At 41.4% G+C, this 22224-nt stretch overlaps 1 protein-coding gene across 14 annotated transcripts in view; it reads left to right on the forward strand.

Moving 5' to 3' along the window:
- Positions 1 to 22224, forward strand: part of CASK (calcium/calmodulin dependent serine protein kinase) — a 998363-nt gene that overhangs the window by 459887 nt on the left and 516252 nt on the right. For 9 of the 14 annotated variants that reach the window (XR_008794862.1, XM_056131339.1, XM_056131345.1 and 6 more), the window contains 5 exons: positions 1801 to 1916; positions 10202 to 10282; positions 10383 to 10463; positions 14288 to 14490; positions 21757 to 21840. Coding sequence is in view for 13 of the 14 variants with exons in the window: in XM_056131339.1 (XP_055987314.1) it covers positions 1801 to 1916; positions 10202 to 10282; positions 10383 to 10463; positions 14288 to 14490; positions 21757 to 21840 (565 nt within the window). In the remaining variant the exon portion in view is untranslated. The remainder of the gene's footprint in view (positions 1 to 1800; positions 1917 to 10201; positions 10283 to 10382; positions 10464 to 14287; positions 14491 to 21756; positions 21841 to 22224) is intronic. The other 5 variants (XM_056131340.1, XM_056131343.1, XM_056131346.1 and 2 more) reach the window with 1 other exon arrangement.

Here is a 22224-nt window from a genome sequence, read left to right on the forward strand (position 1 = left end):
GAAGGTAATATTGAGGAATACCTTCTCAGACAAGGGAAGAGTTCTTTGGCAAGATATTAGGAATAGAACAGGGATATCACCCAGTATAAAAGAGCACATGCTTTGCATATAGGAGGCTTCAGGCTCAGTCCTCAGCATAAGAAAGGAAAAGGTACAAAATACTTCCCAGAAAAGGAAAGATTGCTAAATTAACTGAATTAAGGCAAAGAAGTTATGTTCATAAAAAGAAGCCATAAATGGAGCAAACAGGCAAGCCACAGATAGAAGAAAGTATGTGCCACCATTGTAAATGGCAAAGGTATAATAACATAGACCATATCAAGAATTTTTGCAAAACAGTGAGAAAGAGACAGCTGACTAGGAAAGTAGTCAAGACTTGAACAGAACTTTTTAAGAGGAAATCCAATAGCTGATATACATATGGAGTGGTGCTCATCTGAATAATCAGTGAGATGCAAAGTGTGGATTCAATCATATATGCCCATCATAACTCAAATTTTATTCATTTTATGTTAGGGAGAGTGTGTGGGGTCACACCCACTGTTGCTCAGGGGCTACTCCTGATTCTGTGCTCAGGGTTCACTCCTAGACGTGCTTAGGGGATCCTCCATAGTGCCAGGAATCAAACAGGAGTCAGCCACAGGCAAAGTAAACACTTTAATCCCTATGAAATCTCTCTCTGGTTCCATGATGACTAAAATTAGCGATTGTTAATATGAAGTTTCAACAAGGATATTAAACAGCAGTCAGTTTCATACACTACTTAAACAGGAATACAAATCAGTACAACTTCATAGAAAAATAACTTGCCATGTTCATTAGCACTGTAGGGCATTATGATAGTGATTTTTGGGTTCTCCTTATATCCAGTTCAGCCACAGACCTGTGGTTAGCCACAAGAAAAATCATGAAGTAGTATGCAAAACCTTTGGTAATACCTTTGAAGGCCAATATTTGCCTATACTAAGCCTAAGAAAGCCTCCATCTCCCTAACAGAAATTGCCAGTTCTACACACTACAGTCAAGTCCAACAAAATCTTAATTTTCTGGCTAGAATTTTAACTGCAGGTTTAATTTTAATGTATTTTTCCATCTTAAACTGGAGTCAGCATGTAGTAGCAGCATCATTAAGCATCTACTGTGTGCCTGGCATTGTACTAGAGACGTGTTTTTCTGTTTTTGTTCTGCTCCTTTGTAACAGCCACCCAAGAAGCCTCAAGAGGTCAGGGAACTTGCCAATCGAATGTACTAGCAAAGAGCAGCGGCTCTGGTGCCAGACTTGCCTAATAATAAGTGAGAGCTTATTAGCTGTGTGGTGGTTTAGGGCAAATTACATAAGTTTACAATCCTTTAATTCCCCTCATCTGTAAAGTGGTATCACAATTTCACATGTTGCCAGAAAGATTAAAGGAGTTAATGCAAGAAAATTACCTAGAAAATCAGCTAACAACTCTGAACGTGATTGAGTACTGGAACTAGAACTCAAAACTGGCCCCTCACAGTTGGAAATTCCGTACTCTTTCCTTTGTGTGGTGTGACTGTGTGTTTAGGATTCTTATCTGTCTTCTCAGTTAGTGTATGTTCAAAGAACACAATGTCATTTTATTGTAAGTCCCTGGTTTTTAAACATGTCTAGGAAATTGTCATAAATCCCAAACAATGACTTGTATCTGAAGGATTTGAAAAGAGTGTGAGGACTGTGTTCGGGCAAATTCACCTACCAGACACTCCAAAATAAGGGCTTTTCATTTTTCAACATGAACCGTATATTTGTTTTTATTTTCTTTCTTTGTGTGCTAGGCGAGTAGCTTGCATCGCCATGGAGAAGACCAAACAGGAACAGCAGGCCAGCTGTACTTGGTTTGGCAAGAAAAAGAAGCAGTACAAAGATAAATATTTGGCAAAGCACAATGCAGGTAGGGAAAAGCACGACTGTTGATTTGGCAGTTGAATATCTTAAAGACCAAAATAGATTTCTATTGAAATCTATTCTCTCTCCCAGAATTCCGCCATATGAGATCTTCATCAGCTGTTAAAAACTTTAGGGCACCTCCCCCCTCAGTGGTTGTGATATTGGTTACTTGCCAGATATTTTACAGAATATACTTTGTGGCAAGAAAATGCTTTTTGTAATTGGTATTCTCTGAAACTCAAAGAACCCATTGAGTTCTGACATACATCCATGACATTCTCTCTTGAGAAGTGAGACCTTTAGATTTTTGCTGAGTCTCTGGACATGCCTATGTTACATTTCTAAGGGCAAAGCTACATTCTGACAAAGTGCTAGCAGGGGATTGGGTTCAAAGGATTCAGGTGGCATTGGATACTAACTTGGTTTGGTCAATTTCTGGGATTAATCTTCTCTCCCTGTGTTTCCTGCCTCCTAAAAGGAACAAATAACTCATCATTGCCTTTCTTTAGTGACAGGTTTGTCTTCCTGGAAACTTACATTCAACTTAAAGGCAAAATAGTCCTTGTTTGGCTGAAAACTGAATTGAACATCAAAATGTCATGATCTATCATTGCAGTAGAACTTTCAAAAGATAGGACATAAGTTAAAATAATGTAGAGTGGGCTAGGGATGTACTCAGTGGCACAAAAATTGCCTTGCTTGTGTGAGGACTTGGATTTGGGTCCCCAGCATGGCAAAAAAGGAAAAAGAAAGAGAAAAAAAATGCATGGTAACTATTCAGTTGTAGGATTTACTTATTTTCAATAACTTTTGTACTGATCCTTTTATAAGGAACTTTTTCTGAGGAATTGAAATCCAACATTGAGATTATTTTCCAGGATTTCAGAAGTAATTTTAAAATTCAAGCAAGTAGGAAAAAATTAACTGAATGTAATCATGCATACCCAAGTTGACAATATACTGCTTCTGACATGCATGAGGTACATTTTTCTTCAGTATAATATGTGTTGTTAACATTCATTAGGAAAAATTATTTAGACACTGAACTTTCTCATCAGATTTACTTTTACATGGGTCAGTTAAACAAGTCTTTCCCTTGAGATTAGCTATTTTTAATAAAAATGTACCATATTTTTATTTCAAATAGAACATAGCATTTCCAATTATGTACCATGACAGAACACTGGTAAATGGCTTTTGTTTGTTTTATAATGGGAAGAAGTATTTAAGGTAGATTAAACATAATTTGTCAACTATTCATTATAAATGCTCAAGTAACATTATTTAAACAATGTACTATAGTAGTCTCAGAAGAATATTGTTTTATACAAAATATCAGCGGCTGCAAGTCTCCATAAACACCTATATTTCCATGTTTTTAAAAGGTTGACAAAACATGCTGACATTAGATAAATTGGTAGAAAAACTTAAGATTTTGTTTTGTTATATTTTAAATGATATATAAAGATTATATTAAAGTCAATTTAAACTTAAAGCAAATAAGTGACTATAAGGCTATAAATTGCCTCATTGACACTAATGGAGGGCTTGTGGATATGAATATTCAATCTATTAATATTATTTAATTCATCTCTGAGGAAAATTAGAAGTCATTTGGGGGATAGGGGAAAAGAAAATGCTGACAAAAAATCATTCATCTAAGGAGCTTGCCAGGAGGGAGGGCCATAATACAAATAGACTAAGTATAGCTAGGAGTAAATCCTGAGTACAGAGCCAGGAGTACCAATCTGGAAACCAATGTCTTTCATTGTTGTCTGGGGCCCTTTTTATAGTTGTTGACCACAGGGAATCCCCTATCTTGTTCCTGTTTTTTTTTCTAATACTTCATAGGTGGTGTTTAGTGGTTCTGCAAGTTCACCTGTAAGCTTATGGTGCCAGGGGTTAGTACACCGGAGCAACCATGTAACTTGGGCCAATCACTTGGCTCCCGAAAACCTCAACATGAATCAATTGGATTAGTTCCTCAAAGCTCTTTTCTAGGGGTTGGAGCGATGGCACAGTGGGTATTTGCCTTGCATGCGGCCAACCCGGGTTCAATTCCTAGAATCCCATATGGTCCCCTGAACACCGCCAGGAGTAATTCCTGAGTGCAGAGCCAGGAGTAACCCCTATGCATTGCAGGGTGTGACCCAAAAAGAAAAAAAAAGCTCTTTTTCTAATTCTACCATTCAGTGGCTGGCTCCCAGTTTTCTCATTAGGCCAGACAAGTGGGTATTTTTTGATGAAACCAAATATTCTTTCATTGCACCATTGTCACAGGCTTGAACATTGGTAAACACTGCCCACCTTGTTTGAAGGTTATCCTCTCACCCTTCATGGAGAAGTCAAAATATCAGAAAGAAGGAACAGGCTTACTTTTTCTGCTTTGTCTTTTGACATTGCACCTTTTGACCAAAACCCGTTTGTATTGATTCACGTGAGCTTAAAACCAAGAAGCAGGAAAGGTGTGCCACGGACTTCCGGAGCTTCAGAGCCTGTTTTTTCCTTTTGGTTCCTCTCTGTGTCAGTATTTGTCACTGCACCTTGGCCCTCCATTCCTTTCAGTAGAGTGAGCTGCTTATAAGGTCCAGGCAGTGTCACTTAAGTCTCTATAGAACTTGTGTTTAGGCCAATTTGTGATTACCTACTCAGGATATCATTGTTATGGTTCCTTCCCGTCTCTTCCACCCTGACCCACAAATCTGCGCTTTGGGGAGCTCTCTTTAATTTTTCTGATCAAAAGAAGAGTTCCAGTTTTTTCTGAACTTCCCGAAATATGCCACCTCACAGGACCTTCCTGTCACTTTCTGAATGATTCTTCAGGTCTTCCATTTTGTTCATTATAAAGTTCAGAAGAACCATTTGCTTAGTATCTTCAGTTTTAAAGAGATGAGATGTTCATTTTCAAACCACAGCACCCAAAAGGAGAGAAAGAACAAAGGGGAATGACCTGCCACAGAAGCAGGGTGGGATGGGGGGGACGAGGGGTGGGAGGGATACTGGGATCAGTGGTGGTGGAGAATGGGTACTGGTTGAGGAATGGGTATTTGATCATAGTATAATAGAAACCCAAGCACAAAAATTTGTAAATCTACAACTGTACCTCATGGTGTTTCACTAATAAAAATCTAAAATAAATAAAGAGATGAGATGTTCTGGGAGGGAAATTAAGTATTTCCTCAACTATTCTGCTTTAAGCTATGATGGAAGTTCCTGCTAATAGGCTGTATTGCCTATAGAAAAAATATCTAAGGCCAGTGAGCCAATACAGGAGGTAAGGCACTTGCCTTGCAAGCAGCTGGCCCAGTTCAATTGCGACACCATATATAGTCTCCTGATCACTGCCTGGGGTATGCCCTCTAAGCACAGAGCCAGGAGTAAGCCCTAAACACTGCCAGATATTTGACTCCAGTCTATCCCCCAAAGAAATTGCTTGTAAAAGAGAGAAATACTGTTGACCTCTGTCAGTAGGGAGATGATTTAATATCTTTGAAATCCCAAATCCTTTAATACCAAGGACTAACCAAGTATATTCGTAGACCATAAATCAAACTAGAGATGAAGGATTTTTCTGGATATTCCAGACGCAAATTATAAAACCTAATTGGAGAGGGGGACTTTTCCTATAGGCCCCCACGGTTTGTCTCCTGCTCCAGTACATTTAGAATTCCGTATATATTGATGAAAAGATCCAAACCTTATTATCAAATTCTAGAGTTATCTGTAGCCAGAGTGAAGGAGGAGCATTTTGTTGCTCTTTAAAACTGTTAAGAATGAAAATACTCAGATTATTTCCTTTTCTGTCATCAGGAATTGCCCCATATCTAGTTCAAGCAGAATTATGTTCAAACCATGTAGTCCACTTCTCACATACTGTTGTGATCATCTCATCATTAGCTAGTATGACCATAAAAAGTTTGCTTTTCACCACACACATGGTGTTTAAAATTATTAATCATTTAAATCAGTTACTACATTTGAAAATTGGATCAATTAACAGAAAAGCCGGCTTCTGAATTTTCTTGAGAGAACAGAGCCTTGGTAACATGAGACTCACTTTCTCCTGTGACACTCTTGACTGTTGATGATCCTTTAGGGTATGCATGCACCCTCGAGGACCCTGCCTCTTTACCACTCCATTTTCTACCTGGTCCACTTTTAAACCCATCAGCTGCATAGCAATCTTTGTAATTGGAGGTTAGGTTGACAGTCTACTTGAAGATACTTGTTACTGATACAAAGAATCAATACTAAAGAGTCAATACTAAAGGCTCATTTATGGGAAAGATTCCATTGAAAAGTAATTACCCAAACATTAGAAGTATTGAATAGTTTACTAGGAAATCATACTAATATGAACAAGCTGTGCCAGACAGTATTTCTGACGCCTTGGGAATGGATTTGATTATGGTGTGCATTGTGTTTATAGCAAATAAATTTTCAGCAATGTGTGAAAGACTTTCAGATGTGTGAATTTTATGGAAAAAAGCATTGTTATACTGTTAGGAGAGCTATCTTCCTGAGACACTGAAATGTCCTCAGCCTAGCTCCTCCGAAGTCAGTTTAAGATCAGGTTACTTAGGTAAACATTTTTTTAAAAAGGTCTCCAATTACTGGGTGTTTTTGCTCATGTGGAATATGAATATCTAAAGTAAATGAACTGGAAACCCAGAAAACTAACTCCCAGACTTTGTGAAAACTATGTGGTTACAGAGGAAAACAAGGGTGAAGGGAATGGGTTAAAGGGAGGTGGGATGTATGGATGGCACTGAAATTTTGGCTGTGAGTATAGCCAGTCTTAAACATATATAGAGGTGTTCGGCCATACCCCTGAAATGCCATAATATTGTCAGCTAATAATATAGCCATAATAAAAGAAACAAATAGTATTAATTAATTCATTTTTAAATATTAGAGTCCTGGGAAGTAGTATTTAAGTACCCCAAGAGCCCCTGTTTGCATATATACATAACAACATAGAGGATTTCTGCAATACCAGTCATAAGTGTATTTCAGTTATGCTTGATATAACAAATTAGCACTATTGACTTTAAAAGGCTATAACTTTTTCCTTGAACACAGCGATCTCTAAAGATAACAAAAAGTCACCCATGCTTTCACTGTCCTATTAGCAATACAAATAATAATATAGTAAGAGGCACAGAGGATTAGAAATTTCAAACAGTACTGGAAGGTACTATATGAAAAGCAAAAAACTCCACCTACACTTCATAAAGCAAAGTTCTTGTAACTAATTCCAGACCAAATTTCAATGCAGATGCTTGTGTATAAATTACACTGGCTTTTATATAAGGTTATTGTTGAATTTCTATTAAAATGAATTTGTTTCTTAATGTGATTTATTTGCCTTGTGTTGAGAATATTGCATGATAAAATTTCTTTTGTGCATATTATACTTTTTATTTTACTAATATATTAAAAGCCATATTTCAATGACCCCTGTACATTTTTCATGCTGTCTTCCTCCCAATGGCCTCTGTGCATGTAAGTAACCTGTTGAGTGATTATGCCTCTTTGTTTTTGATGGTTTCCTTTTATTTGAGTTTTTAATCAGCAAACAACCTAAAACCTTTTAAAGTTCAGCTTTTAAGTGTTCTCCTTATATCCCTTGTCTTCTTTTCCAATATTCTTTGTTATTGTCTCTCAGTTCTGTGACCACTTGATAATTTCATTTAGACCAGAATAACTTTCTCATGCTATTCATGCATAGTGAAGACATAGCTGTGTACTCAACTGTTCATTTGTTTGTGATCTTCATTGTTGCTCTCTAACTCATTCTTGATGTGTTTTTTAAAAATGACAAATCTCCATTCAGTCAGATGGACATTAGGGCCCGGTAAAGGAGTTACCTACACCATTCAGAAAGCAAAAACTTTCTGCATATATACATAGCAAGATAGATGATTCTGAGCCATCATCATCTTGCTCTTCTGTGAGATGTTTGGTAATTTTTAGATAATAAAGTACATCAGCTGGTTGATACACCTCTTTCATAGGCAGACTTTGTCTTAATGGAAATAGCACTCACAGGGCAATTGGTATTTAAAAATGCTATAGCACTTGTGCTTTTCGTTTTGCAACTCTTATTACCCCATTAGCAGCACAGCACGTCTCACTGTTCTGTCACATGGAGAGCCTCGTGTTTATTGGATTTTGTGAGTCTGCAATTCAAATCACAGAAAACATTTCTTGGTTTGTAGCTGTTGCTAGAAAATATGCTTTAAAGACTTTTAGTCAACCTCTATGGAATCATGCTAGCACAAGAAAACAAAAGCACAAGTAGCCATTAGCGTGCACTAACCCTTATTTTAACATATTATATATATTTTTTTTTAATATTTGAGGAATGATGCTTTTGTTTGTTTCTGACCTTTTGCATTTCCAGAGTATCCTATTTCACATTTTATGCTTCTTTGCTACAGGGAAGGTCACAAATGTTAAGGACTGAGCTGGTACTCTAGACCAGAGCTTCCCAAACTCATTTGGCCTGCCTCTCCCTTTTCAGAAAAAAAAAAAATCAGTCAGCAGCCCCACCCTGGAAATTGACCCTTTTTAAGCCAACAAACAGCCCCCCCTTAGTTGCACCTGAAACAACTGGTACAAATTGGGATATAATATGTTTATAATGATAATATTTGATATATTTGATATATTTATAAAATTATAAATAATGTTATATATCATAATATAAATTGTTATCATAACAATCCTTTTTGCATAAAATTCATGTATCTGAAAGTCTATCACATAATATATATTTATACCATTATGGTTATGAGGGACGGGAGCAAAAGCACAGTGGGTAGGGCGTTTGCCTTGCAAGCAGCTGACCCGGGTTCAATTCCTCCACCCCTCTTGGAGAGCCTGGCAAGCTACCTGTGATGTATTTAATATGCCAAAAACAGTAACAACAAGTCTCATAATTTGTTGAGAGACTTACTGATGCCTGCTCGAGCAAATCTATGAACAATGGGACGACATTGGACAGTGGATGGTTATGATAACAATATTATGATCATATAATAAAATTTAATTTAATTACATCATAACTGACCTGGATCAATCTAGTAGCCCCGTCTCCCACTTTGGGAAATGTTGCTAAAGCATTTGGCCATTTTATCTCAGAGAGTCAAAACTGCTACTAATGCTTAACTGAGGCCTCCTGGATTCCCTTATTATATCCTTGGAATCCAGTTTGTGCAGTTTATTTCAAGAAATTTTATTATGTGCCAGAGATTTGGGTGGCAAATCACAAAAAAAAATCACAGCAAACATAGCTTCAGGATCTTCTCTTTCTTTTGAGATTTTTCAAATGTGTGTGAGAATTGAACCACCTCACACTTCAACAGAAGTGATCATCCCCTCAGGAAAAAAAATGTTTTGTCATAGTCTTATTAACAGGCAGGTTTCCAAATCACTATTTTCAAACTCTTCTCAGTCTGTAAAGTCAGAGAACTCCCCTTTTGCAAAGGATGCAAAGCTCAGGCTCTGCTCCATGCTTCTTTCCATTGTGTCCCTCCTGAATTTTGCACACAGGTAGACAAATTTTGGAGCCCAGGAAAGCATGTTCCCCTTCTCACCTCCCGTAGAATCATAGCTGAGTCACCACAAAACCAGTGAGATGTCTATTTCAAAAGCTTTTGAAGGCATAGTGGCAGACCTTGAGATTGAAAGACTAGCATGCTACCTTGGACAACTCTGTTAAAAGACCCAGTAGTGAAAGACCAGCTGCCTTTACACCTCCTCCTTCATCTCTAGAAATAACCTGGCTGGCTTCTTTCTTGATGAACTTTAGTTGCATCTATGCTTTATTCATATTGATCACTCTCTGTAGCCTTTTTCTTTTTTAGTATTGCTGATTTCTGATCATTGCAACAAAATGACCAGCATGTGACTTCCAAAGAATTCTGGTGATTTGTTGGATACTGCATGTGAAGATCTGCACTATCTTTTCAAGTTGCACTTCAATGCATGTGCCCAACATATCTCTTGAGGCCTCTGGTTCAAAAGTGCATTTTCATGGGCCTAGACAGGAGATATTTCTCCAGAAAAGTTGTCTGACTTAGTTTACTCTCTCTATGTAAAAGACTATATGACTTAAATGACAGGAACATTATAGATCATAAGTTTAATTTCTCATTTTTCAGACATAGTTTTTCTTTACATAGCTTTAACTTTACATCACAGTAGTTCTGCCAGTAAGCTACTTTGTAGTGATGACATATTCCTGCCATAAGTTTACCCTTCTTGTAAATCTTTGCATTTTAGTGTTCGATCAATTAGATCTTGTTACTTATGAAGAAGTCGTAAAACTGCCAGCCTTCAAAAGGAAAACACTGGTCTTGTTAGGTAAGTTGGATTATATAAATGGCTTACTTAGTCATGTTTTCAGACTATTTCATGACTAGTATTAACAATTCTCCATTTTCCTCTTTAACAAACGACACAGGTGCACATGGTGTTGGGAGAAGACACATAAAAAACACCCTCATCACCAAGCACCCGGATCGGTTTGCATACCCCATTCCACGTAAGCATTTGGTTTCTTTCTCATTCTTATTTTTCTTACTACTGTCAATTTGCACAGGATTCTCATTATGTAACTAATAGCTTTCTCTAAAACAAAATGAAATTGGAGGCATCCACTCTGTAAGTAATTATTTCAACAGCATGTCATATTACCCAGATGAATTATTCCTCATAAAAATTGGTTTCAGTGATTATATTTCCTTTTTTACTAGTAAAATACTTGCCTTAGCTGGTACCTAAATTGTTGACTTCTGTCAGGCTTAAATCTCTGTCAATGTCCTATCAGTGGTTTATTTTAAAATATTTTATCTGTAGTTTTTTTGTTTTGTCTTTTGGGCCACACTCAACAATGCTCAGGACTTACTACAGGTTCTGTACTCAGGAATCACTCCTGCAGTGCTCTAGAGACTTTATGGGGTGCCAGGAATTGAATCTGGGTTGGTCGCATGCAAGACAAGCACCCTATCCACTTAACTAGCTCTCCAACCCTGTAGTATTTTTTATTCCACTTATTGTCTCCTATTCTTCATCTCTTGCTCTCTTCATCTCCTCAGCCTTAAAATGATATAATCCCAAGTTGGTAGAGCGAGTTTGAGATCATTGAAGACATCAGAAGTGTTAGATAGATGTTGGCCATATTACCGCTGTCTTTTTTATTATGGTGATTTTATTCCAAAGTTTACACACTTGAATACCAAAAGCTTTCAAGGATTAGGATTTTGTTTGATATGAGAAGAGCTGAAGAACAATGAGTTTTTGAGCAACAGAAGAAAATATAAAGATTTCCTTTCTCCTGCCAGGCTTTTTCATGCCTTTCTAACACCATTGTTGTCACATTTGGAGAGTCCTAAGGCTTCCTAATAGCACTCTCACCCAGAACCCTGTCTGATTTACTCACAAAAAAGAAATTTTTCACATGTCATTTCAGGTTGACACCACTGTAGTTTTCTAGTAAAACACTTGGGAACATTTGCTCTCTTTTGTTGTTGCTGTTCTTGTTTGGGTGACACACCTTGCTCTGTGCTTGGCATTTCTTCTGAGAGATGCATGGGGGACCATGTAGTGCTGGAGATCAAACCTAGACCTCCTACATGCAAAGACTGCAGTCCAGCCTTTTGAGCTCTCTCCACAGCCCAAAATATTATCTAAATTCTTCCTGAGTCCAAATCAGGAGCACCGCAAGACTATCTAGCCTGGTGCAAAACCATACAATTGCTGACCTGGGTTATGTTTACTTGTGAAATATTTGGTCCTGGATTCTTGTAATGTATGTTTAACTACCAAGGTGTTGAAAAATACTACAGTGTAAACATACTCTGACATTTCTTTAGCTTTTCATATGCCCAGGGAAAGGGCTGTGCTTTAAAATACTCACTTTTTGTCTGTTTATTTAGGGACTTTGTGGGGAGGGGGATACACTTGGCAGTGCTAGGAAGCTACTCCTGACTCAGTGTTTGCAGCACTTTATGGTACCGGGGATTATGTCCATGCTGTCCGTGTGGGAAGCCTGTGCTCTAGCCCATTGAGTCATCTCTCCACACGCTATCTGGATTTTTTGTATCAGTCCCAAGAGTCTAGGTGGGAATGGGAATTCTCCTTGGTCTCATACACACCGAAAAGTAGTAGTACAAAACTCTCTTTCCTCAAGTAAGGAAGAAGCAAGATGGGAAGAAGGAAATTGAACAGAAGGAAGAGTAAAAATGAACAGAAAGAGAAGAAAGGAAGAGCGAGAAACAAAGGAGAAAGAGAAATAGGAATGAGCAATTTAAACCATTATGCTTAGCTTGTCTAGAAAAACATTTTCTGCAGTATATTCTGCAGAATGCTAGTCCTGTTAGTAATGTGCCTAACTAAGACTATTGGCCGATATGCTGTTATGTACAGGGACTGATAGCAAATACTTTGAGGTTTGGCCAGATGGTCTCTGTCACAACTATTCAGCTCTGCCATTATAGTGTGAAAGCAGATATAGACAATATATAAACAAGTGAGTAGATCTGTGTTCTAATAAAACTTTTCTGGCCAAAAATGAGCAGTAGGCCATATTTGAAACATTGGCCTTAGTTTGCCATCTCGTGGCTTAGGTCTTCCCTAACTATCATGAGCACGTCTAAGATCTTTGAATTTTCCCATGTGCTGTGACTTTTGCTCATCCCATCATTCTTTTGCATGATGCTATACACCAGCACTAACCAACAGAACCTTCTCTAATGACTATGTTCAAGACCTGCACTGTCCGTTAGAGTAGCTGTTAGCCATATGTGGCTATTGAACCCTTGAAGTTTGAAGTGTGACTAGTGAGACAAAGAAAACAAAATCTTAGGGTTTTTTCTTTCTCTTTTTATCGTAATTATTTAATTAAAGAACTGTGATTAACAAAGTTATTGTTAGTTGAGTTTTAGGTATATAATATTTCAACACCAATCCTACCACCAGTGTCAACTTCATTCCACCAAAGTTCCCAGATTACATCTCTAGACTCCCACCCCCACACTTGTCACCTTGATAGGCACATTACAAAGTTCCGGTGGCTACAGCTTAGATCTCATGTTTCCAGTGTTATTGAGTCTGTGCTTTGGATATATAGCTATGCCATATATTCTCCCATTCACCAGTATAACAGAAACCCTGATTTCTATTTGAAAATTACTTCCCTTCCTTTTCTCCTTCCTTCCCCCTTGATTTCTTTCCTTCTCTGTCCTTCACCTCTCTAAACTTTGGGGTCAAGAGTGATCTAGGCACCCCTCATTTACTGCAATACATTGCCTCATCCAGTTATTGTATATACCACAGATAAGTATCTTTCTTCTGGCCTACTTCACCCAACATGGTATCTTCCAGTTACAACTAGGTGCAGCAAATTATATAATTTCATCATTCTTTACAGCTGCATAGTATTCCACTGTGTATATATACCATGAAATTTTAGTTTTATTTAATATGAATTTATTGAAATGAAAATAGGCATAACTGACTCTCCTTTATTTCAGTTTTCTTCCTTCATAAAATCCAACTGTATTTGGACCAGAGAAATAGTAGGGGATTAAGGCACTTGCCTTGCATGCAGCTGACCCTAGTTTAATCCCTGGCACTACATATGGTCCCCTAAGTATCACCAGGAGTGATACCTGAGCACTGAACCATAAGCAATTTAAACCATTATGCTTTGCTTGTCTAGAAAAACATTTTCTGCAGTATGTTCTGCAGAATTCTAGTCCTGTTAGTAATGCTCAAAACTAAGACTATTGGTTCGATATGCTACTATGTACATATGTACACCCTCAGCAAGCCAGGTGTGGCCCAACCCCCACTTCCAAAATAATCCCTAGTTGCAGTAAGATAAACATTAAGTTATGTTAATCACTCATTCATTGTCTTATCCATGAATGAATGGGATCTATGTCATGTAAACAGTAAAAGAGTCACTAAATCAGACAATTAACTGGCTATAGCGTTCTGATAAATATGATTTCTAGAACTTAATTCTACCAAGGTACTTGGAGAGTAGAAGCAGGGTATAAGCTGCATACTAAAGAGTACATAGTTTTGGGAGCTGGGAAGATGACTCAATGGCCAGAGTGCATGCTTTGCATGTGCAAATCCCAGGTTCCCTCATGATCCATCAGCACCACCAGAATTGACTCCTGAGTAATTGACTCCTCTGCCAGGAATAGCCTCTGAGTACCACCAGGCGTGACCTGCAAACAAACAAATAAGCAAAAATCCCACAGCTTTTAAGGAAGAGCTTAGGCGCGGGTAAATCCATTGAGAATCTAAGGTCCTAAATTCAGTCTTTTAAATGTCTCTTGCTATGTGACTTTATAGATACAACCAGACCTCCAAAGAAAGATGAAGAAAATGGAAAGAATTATTACTTTGTATCCCATGACCAAATGATGCAGGACATCTCTAATAATGAGTACTTGGAGTATGGCAGCCACGAGGACGCGATGTATGGGACGAAACTGGAGACCATCCGGAAGATCCATGAGCAAGGGCTCATCGCGATTCTGGATGTGGAGCCTCAGGTAACTCGCAGCCACCCCAGGCCCTGTCTTCATGCCTGCATGCCCAGCCCAGATTCCAAACTCTAAGATGGCCTCCAGGATGTCATGGGAGAGGTGACACAAGATAATGTCATCAACTACAGGAAAGTAGAAGTCTGAAGGCGTCCTGAGCTAACAGTCTAGAATGCAGCCTGACAAATGGGCCTGCTCAGTGCAGTGTACCCTTGGTGGAGTTACGCAGAGATCATTCTCTTCGGAGGTTTCTTTCTCTCCGAAGCACAAGTTATGTTAATCACTCAGGCCCAGGGGTCTGGGCCTTCCAGAAATCCTGCCAGAACCTGACCGCAGGACGCCACTCTGGCACTCGGTTGCAACAGCTCACACTGGACCCTCAGAGAGTCTGCCAACAGCTTAAGTTATAATCACCAGTGAGCAATGCTGATCCTGGGGCGTGGGTGTGAAATAGCACTAGGTTTGTGGGCGCAAGCATGACTAGGGCCCTGGCTGTCAGAGGGCGAAGCAGGTGCACACCAGGGTGGGCCCCAGTCTTTAGTACTGTTCCCCTGAGACCACTGCCCACGAAGGAGCCAAAAGTAGGTTGGCTTTGGAGCATGTGGGGAGGCCTACGAGGTCCCTGCAGAGGCGACTAGATGATGTATTTAAGGATAAGTCAATCCTATGCTAGAAACAATAGTGGCGATTCCACTGGAAAAGGAGAGAACCACAGGCCTTATACCCCTGAAATGCTGACCAGCTCCTGTTGCATCCCTGAGGATAAGCCAAGCAGGCATTGGGCCTGCCAGCCCATGGGAAGGAATTGGGATTTGCAGCTCTCTGAGCACTAGTTCCTGGGTGCTCTTGGCTGCAGATAAGCAGACTTAGGGTACCCCTACTGAAAGGCTCAGCCAGAGCCTCTCAGACAGGTTCCATGTTGTCAGGAGGCTTCCCAGGCCGTCCCAGGCAGGAGAGCGCCCTGTTTAGGGGCCACTGCATGACACTTGTCTGCTAGCTATGCCAAAAGGGAGGACAGGGCCTGCGTCACCAGAGCCTGTGGCAGCCGACACCTGATAGCTTAGTGACAAGATGCTGATGGCGCAGCCAGTGAGTTCTCCCATTTGTCTCTCAGTGCCCGATGGGATCATTAGACTCACACCCCCTGCCCCACCCCCTGCTTCCCTCCCCCCATGCCGCAAGGATCTGGTGAGGGGGCTTGGGGAGGAGAGCGGCCACAGGGAGAAGGCTCTGTTGCAACTTAGCCTTGTGTTGGCCCTATAGAGAACTAACTATGTGATATGTAACACAGAATGCTTTTTGTTTAACTACGAATCCCTCCTCACTAGGGATTGGAAAAATCTTCTGGCCAGGGGTGGCTAGAGGCAAAGTCTCAATCCTGGTCCTGGTCTTCGACATCCTCTCCTTGGGTTCCACACTGGTCTTCACCTGAACGTCGTTTTCTGCTGGTAGTAATGTCTCTAGCAGTATGCTGGCTGCAGGGCTCCTCAGAACCCCCGCCCCCCGCATTCCCTTGGGCCACTCGGGAGGGCTTTCTGCCTTCCCTGCTGCCGCCGCCGCCGCCACTGCTGCCACCGCTCGTCACCATTGCTGCTGCTGCCGCCGCCTCCCCTCCTAGCACCCGGCTCTCGCTCTGGCCTCAGCCTCTCCCCGTCATGCATTGCTCTGCACCGCTGAGCTGAGCGGGAGCCCCTCAGCCCCCTCAGGGCCTCCACAGTAGTTCCTTTTGACCTGTGGCGCTGGGCACCAGAGCGCCTCCCACTCCAGGCTGGGCAACCCTCCTGCTCCCCTCCCTGCTGGATGAGCTCACTGCATTCTTCTCTCCTGCTTCTTGTGTCCCCACCTCTCAGCACTGGGATCGCTCAGGACCATCCCAGACCTGAGGGAAGACCACCTGGGTCCTGCTCCCTGAGCTTGAGCTTCTTCAGACCTGTGGTCTGAGGTCAAGGTGAGCCAGGCCCAGCTCCTCTCCTGAGTCTGCTGGTCCACGAGGATCCCAGGCTCTGCTGCTGGGCCGCAGGTGCCCAGACCTGCTGTCACATGGACAGACTGTCCCACTGGGAGGGCCTTGAGTGTCCCAATGGGAGCTGCACTCATGAGGCTTTGCCCTCCATCTTCTCTGCCTTTGGCTCACTCTCTCAGGCTCGGGCCAGGCCTGCGTCCTGCTGTCAGGAGGTCCAGGGCCCCCACAATTTTCTGCCTTTTCTCCCTCCTTTTCCCCCCCAAGCCAGTTAGACTTCCACTCTATCTCGCGGACTGTTTGATTCATCCAACTTGTGTTGAGCACCTTCTCACTACATGCTAAGTATTGTGTCAGGAGATAATACAAAGTAAGAAGGTGAGCCAGTAAGTGTTCACATTTATTTATCAGTGTACATCCAAACAAACACCCCCCATCTGTGACAGGAACATTGATCTGTGACTTTTAAAAATATTATTACTTCTACACTGCTCATAACCATTTCTACTACATGTGGCCTGAAAAATGACTATTTGCCACAACTCATTCAGTTCACGTGTGATATTTTTGCCATTTTAATGGACTATCAACAGTTAAAGCCTATCTAATAATAGTCTATAATAAGACTTTGTGGTGGAAGTTTAAACCTAGAGAACCATGGTCAAGATTCATGCAGAAGAAAAAGATCCAAAAGAATCAGAATCTCTTAGGACTCTTTCAAAGTCCTAAGAGATTCTATTCTTATAACACTCTGTATTTTGCCAAACACCAGCGCTCCATACCTAATCCTTTCCCCGTTAGTACTTATAACCCTGAACTTACAAATATCAGGATCAACTCTTGCAAGTGAAGAAACAGGACTTCATGTGATTGTGATTGTGACCAAGGCTTTTACAGCCAGTGGAAAGTGAAGCCCAAATTCAAACAATATTGATTTGAATCTTTTTGTTTTGTTCTGAATTTTGTTTTTTCACAGTTAACCCCAGCCTCCTTTCATTGCACCATCCTAAAAGAGTTCACCCTGGGAATCCTGACACTGGTTCATCTTGTGTCTACTAATATGGTCCCAGTCTTTGGAGTTGTCTTCATATTTCTGGAAAACTCTGAGGCAGACAAACCTAATAAAAGTGATAGAATTCTTCATCATCAAAATGAAGCTAGGGCTTTAACAACAACAACAATAATCTATCCCTAGAGCTGGACTCGCAGTAGTATAATCAAAACTTAGCGTGCTGGTTTTAAATGTTAATTTTATGCTGCTTTCTCCATTTTCTATGTTAAAAACTGAGTGATGGCTGAAACCAAAGGTGTTTGCTTTTGCCCAGAGAAGGAAATGTAACTAGAGTCTTAGTAGGATTCGGTGTTCTGAAGCAGGAGCTGCAGTTGCGCTCCAAAGACTGTCTTCTGTGGTCCCCATTGTCTTCCTTAGCCCTTAGTTTTTTACATAGGGACTCAGATACTTGTCCTTAATATGCTTTTCTAGTCTGAAAACCAGAAGTTTTTAATCCCTTGAGGATGATTACTTGAGATGAGAGATGAGCCATAAAAATCCATTTATCTCCACAAAGAAATAAAATATTAACTTCAAATGTTTCATTAATGTTACTGTTTGAATCCAGCCTGTTTGGATCTAGGTATCTGGCCAGACCAAGCAGTGCTCGGGGCTTATTCGTGATTCTGTGTTCAGGGGTCCATGTGGTACCAGGGATTGAACTTGGTTGGTCACATGAAATTCCTTAACTCCTGAACTGTCTCTACCCCTAAATTCAGTGTTCTATTGAGATACTGTCTCCTACTCTCTCTCATATTTGCCTATAAATCTTCACAAATTTGTATCTCATCTTAAGTGAGACAGAAAGAAGGTTTAGTGGAAGCTGGAGAGATAGTACAGCAGGTAGGCTGCTTGCCTCACACGCGGCTAACCTAGGTTGGATTACCAGCATCCCATATGGTCTCCTGAACACCACCAAGAGTGTTCCCTAAGTGTAGACTAGGAATAACTCCTGAGTATCACCAGGGGTGACCCCCAAACAAACAAAAATCACCTATTAACAACTTGATGGAGGGGAATTCCTGTGAAACAATTCCATGTCCTGTCCCTGAAGTAACCTTGTATCTCAGGAAAGCTGACCCCACATCCAAAAGTGGCACCCACTTGAGACCATTGGAAGTATGGGGGCTTAGACCTTTAAGAAACACTCGGAAAATGTTTGGTGCTTCTGCTGAAGCTTTGAGGGTGACTAGATATTTGCTAGGATTTGGCACATCTTATAAATTTTCAAAATGCAATCATGCCAGATAGAAATGGAAAAGCAAAGCCCTGCAAAAGAGGAGGAAGTAAATATGTTAACTGCAGAGGCTGCCATAGTGACTGGAATAAACATTCAATTTGGCTCAGAAATTCTTGGCAACCAGTACAGAAAAGGGAATGTTATGGATCACAATTCTGACCTAATAGAAGTAAGCCAGTGATTTCCTGTGAGTTAAGTGTTGAAAGTCCTCAGCCACGTACCTAAGGCATAAGAGGCCTTGGGCAGTATGAGGCAAGCCATCTTTATTGCAGTTTCCTGCAGTTACATACATTGACCTCCATGTCTTTATGGATAAAGGCTAAGGACGCGTGTGTAGTGCAGAAAAACGTTATCTGCAGAGAGCTGATTATTTTCTAAGGAGTGTGTTTCCAGGTGTTATCAATTGAAATACCAGGCTATAACTTCAAATAGTTCAAGAATTTTGGTGGCTTACCAGACTGCGGTCACTGAGCAGAGAAAAGACCATTTCATGCTTGGGGTGTCATTCTCACCTTCATCTATGGGTTCCATTCAGCACCGTGTGGCCTTCCATCTGACACCAGGAGTAGCTTTAATGGATGGGAGTGGTGATAGAAATGGGGCATTTGAAGTCCCCCCCACCCCATCAGTTTCCCAGCATCTGGCTGTGGGTGGGTGTTGGGGTGATGAGGAAGCCACATGTCTCTGATGACCCTGTCATTGCCTGATGTACAAACACAGGAAGGACACCAAAAAAAGGCCCAAGATAATATTGACAAAAAGGACATTTCTAAGTAAAGATCCTTGTTAAGCTCAATTGAGCTGTATCTGGTCTTTTCCAAGATGCTTCTTCATTGCTTCAGTCTTCAGTCACAAGAGGAATGGCAAAGAAATTGCCAATTAACCTCTTTCCAAAATGATCCCTTAGGAACATAAAGCGCTTTTTCATCAGGGGAAAGCTGAGCCCGTGACCTTAACAAGGAAAGTGCTTTGTTCCCAGCAAAGCCAAGAGGCAGGCCCCCTTCCCTCACAAGGAGACACTGAAAGGAACATTCAGAAACATAGCCCAAGAGGAAGCGAACCTTGAAAGCAAACAAGAAAGTCACAACTTTCATCCAGTTTGCAACTTCCCTGCCTGAATCACCACAGAGGCCCAGGTAGTTTCTTCCACCAAGAAAGCCATAAGGCCTTCTAGTTGAACCAGCCTTAAAAAGCAAGAGAAAGGCTGAAGTGATAGTGCAGCAGGTAGGACGCTTGCCTTGCACACAACTGACTCAAGTTAAATTCAGGGTACCCCCTAGGGTCCCCTGAGCACCACCAGGTATGATTCCTTGAGCACACCTTCCAGGAGTAAGTCCTGAACATCACTGGGTATGGCACAAAAACCAAAAAGAAAAAGGAAAGTAAGAGAGTTGGTGGGCAAATTTCATACCCTGCTTTGCCATTTTCATTTCCTCAGAAAGACTGTTGAAGCCTGGGTCTGCATTGGGCCTAAAAGAGCCTTACCTCCAGGCATTTCCAGCGAGACCCACCCTGTGAACTTAGTCAACAAAGGACCTTCCGGAGATTGTAGTACTACTTCTGAGTTCTGAAAGCTCGTTATGGAACAGGGGAGTGGAAGTTGCAGGCAGAGGGGGCAGTCAGACAACGCACGAGGCCTGGTCCATGAGGGAGCTGAGAGACATCCATTGGGTCCTTGGAGAAACAGGAACAAAAAGGATCAATGAGGTCTGCATGGGCCAGCTCCCGAGGCTGACATTTAGGCTAAGGAGTGTCTGTTCTGTTCCAAGGGTCAAGTGAAAGCAATGGAAGGGTTCAGAGCAGAGGGAAAGCAGGATGCAATCTGCAGTTAAGATAAGCCTAGTCACAGGACTCAGCATGGAAGAGAAAAGTCAAACTGACGGCCTAGCAACCAGTCTAATTGCTTCCTTTCTCTCACAGGGACCAAAGAGGGAGGAGGAATAGGAATAGGGCAAAGCAAGCAAATGGAAAGGCCATTTAGAAAAATTAACGAGGGCGCTGACAACATCAGTGGCTGATTCTGGTCTCAAAGACAGCAAGCCCTAATGCCCACACATTCATTATATGGCTGGCACCTATGACGCTTGTCAGGAGAGGTTGGGTTTTTGTCCGTGCAGTTTGTCGCCCCTGGTAGTACCATGGCCTTACCAGAACCAAGTGTCACATCAGTTTCTTTTTTTTTCTTTTTTTGGCTCTTTGGGTCACACCTAGCTCAGGGTTTACTCCTGGCTTTTCACTAAGGAATTACTCCTGGCAGTGCTCGAGGACCAAATGGGATAGAGGGAATCGAACCCGGGTCGGCCACATGCAAGGCAAACACCCTACCCACTGTATTATCATTCCATTCCCCACATCAGTTTCTAAGTCTATCCTGAGAGACAGAGGCTTGCCCCATTTGAAGGTTCTGCCACCTGGAGAGAGAACCGAAATGGACCCCAGTGGTCCCTGTTCCAGAGCACTGCATCTTCTGGTGGCTTCAGAATTACCCACAGCCATACAGCTCCTTTAGTGACTCCTGCCTCCAGCCCTGAACCTACTCTTCCTGCTGTGTGAGTCCCACAAGTGTCCTCAGGGTGTCATGCCTGCCCTCACAGTTATAGTGAACAGGGTTTGGGATCCACATTAAAAATTGGAAAAGGGAAACTTGGGTAGGTGGGCTCTCGATTACCAGCTTGCTGGCTAAGTCTGCCCCCAAGTGCAAGTCCTCTCACTTAAAATTTGGCTACCATTTCAATGACCATTCACCCCCAAATCAATGTTAACTTATCTGAGGAAAAATTGATCCTTGAGGGGGGGAAAATGTCCAGTTTGTCAACTTTTATTGACCAATGGCTACTGTCAATGACTACTGTCTGTCCTTTGGAAGAAAGAAGTCCTAGAAGTTCTTTTATGAAAGCCAGTCCATTTCATAATACCTTGCCAACATAAGTGAACTAAGGGCTTTTTCAGTTCCGTGATTTTCATCATTTCAATGCTTCATGAGTTTGTTTCTTCTTGAAGTCTCCATCTTTATTTCTCACACAGGCACTGAAGGTCCTGAGGACTGCAGAGTTTGCTCCTTTTGTTGTTTTCATTGCCGCACCAACTATTACTCCAGGATTAACTGAGGTGAGCATCACTCTGTCGCTTCCTTCCCCAATAAACTCAGCCCTGTTGTAAGGAACCATTTGTGTGGGTAAACACCCAAGTCCCACTCAGGGAAGCTCAGCTCTGCTCTTGGTGCTGACCATCAAGATGTCCAGGGTTTGAGGCCCTCTTTTTTGGCATTAGGAATTAAGCAACCGAACACGGTCTATTTCTCCTTAGGCAAACACAAACCTTCCTTTTGAGCACAGTCAGGCTATACCCTGATAACTAATAAGTCTGCTTTAAGAGTAAACGTCCTCACCCTTTGGGCCAGAGACCTGCCTGATGGCCCTATTCTCCATCCCATTCCTCTGCAAAGACACAGCATCCATGGATCCTAGCTAGACCCAAAATTGCTTTCCTTTC

The sequence above is a fragment of the Sorex fumeus genome, unplaced genomic scaffold, assembly GCF_029834395.1.
Source record: "Sorex fumeus unplaced genomic scaffold, SorFum_2.1 ptg000086l, whole genome shotgun sequence".
NCBI classification, from domain to species: domain Eukaryota; kingdom Metazoa; phylum Chordata; class Mammalia; order Eulipotyphla; family Soricidae; genus Sorex; species Sorex fumeus.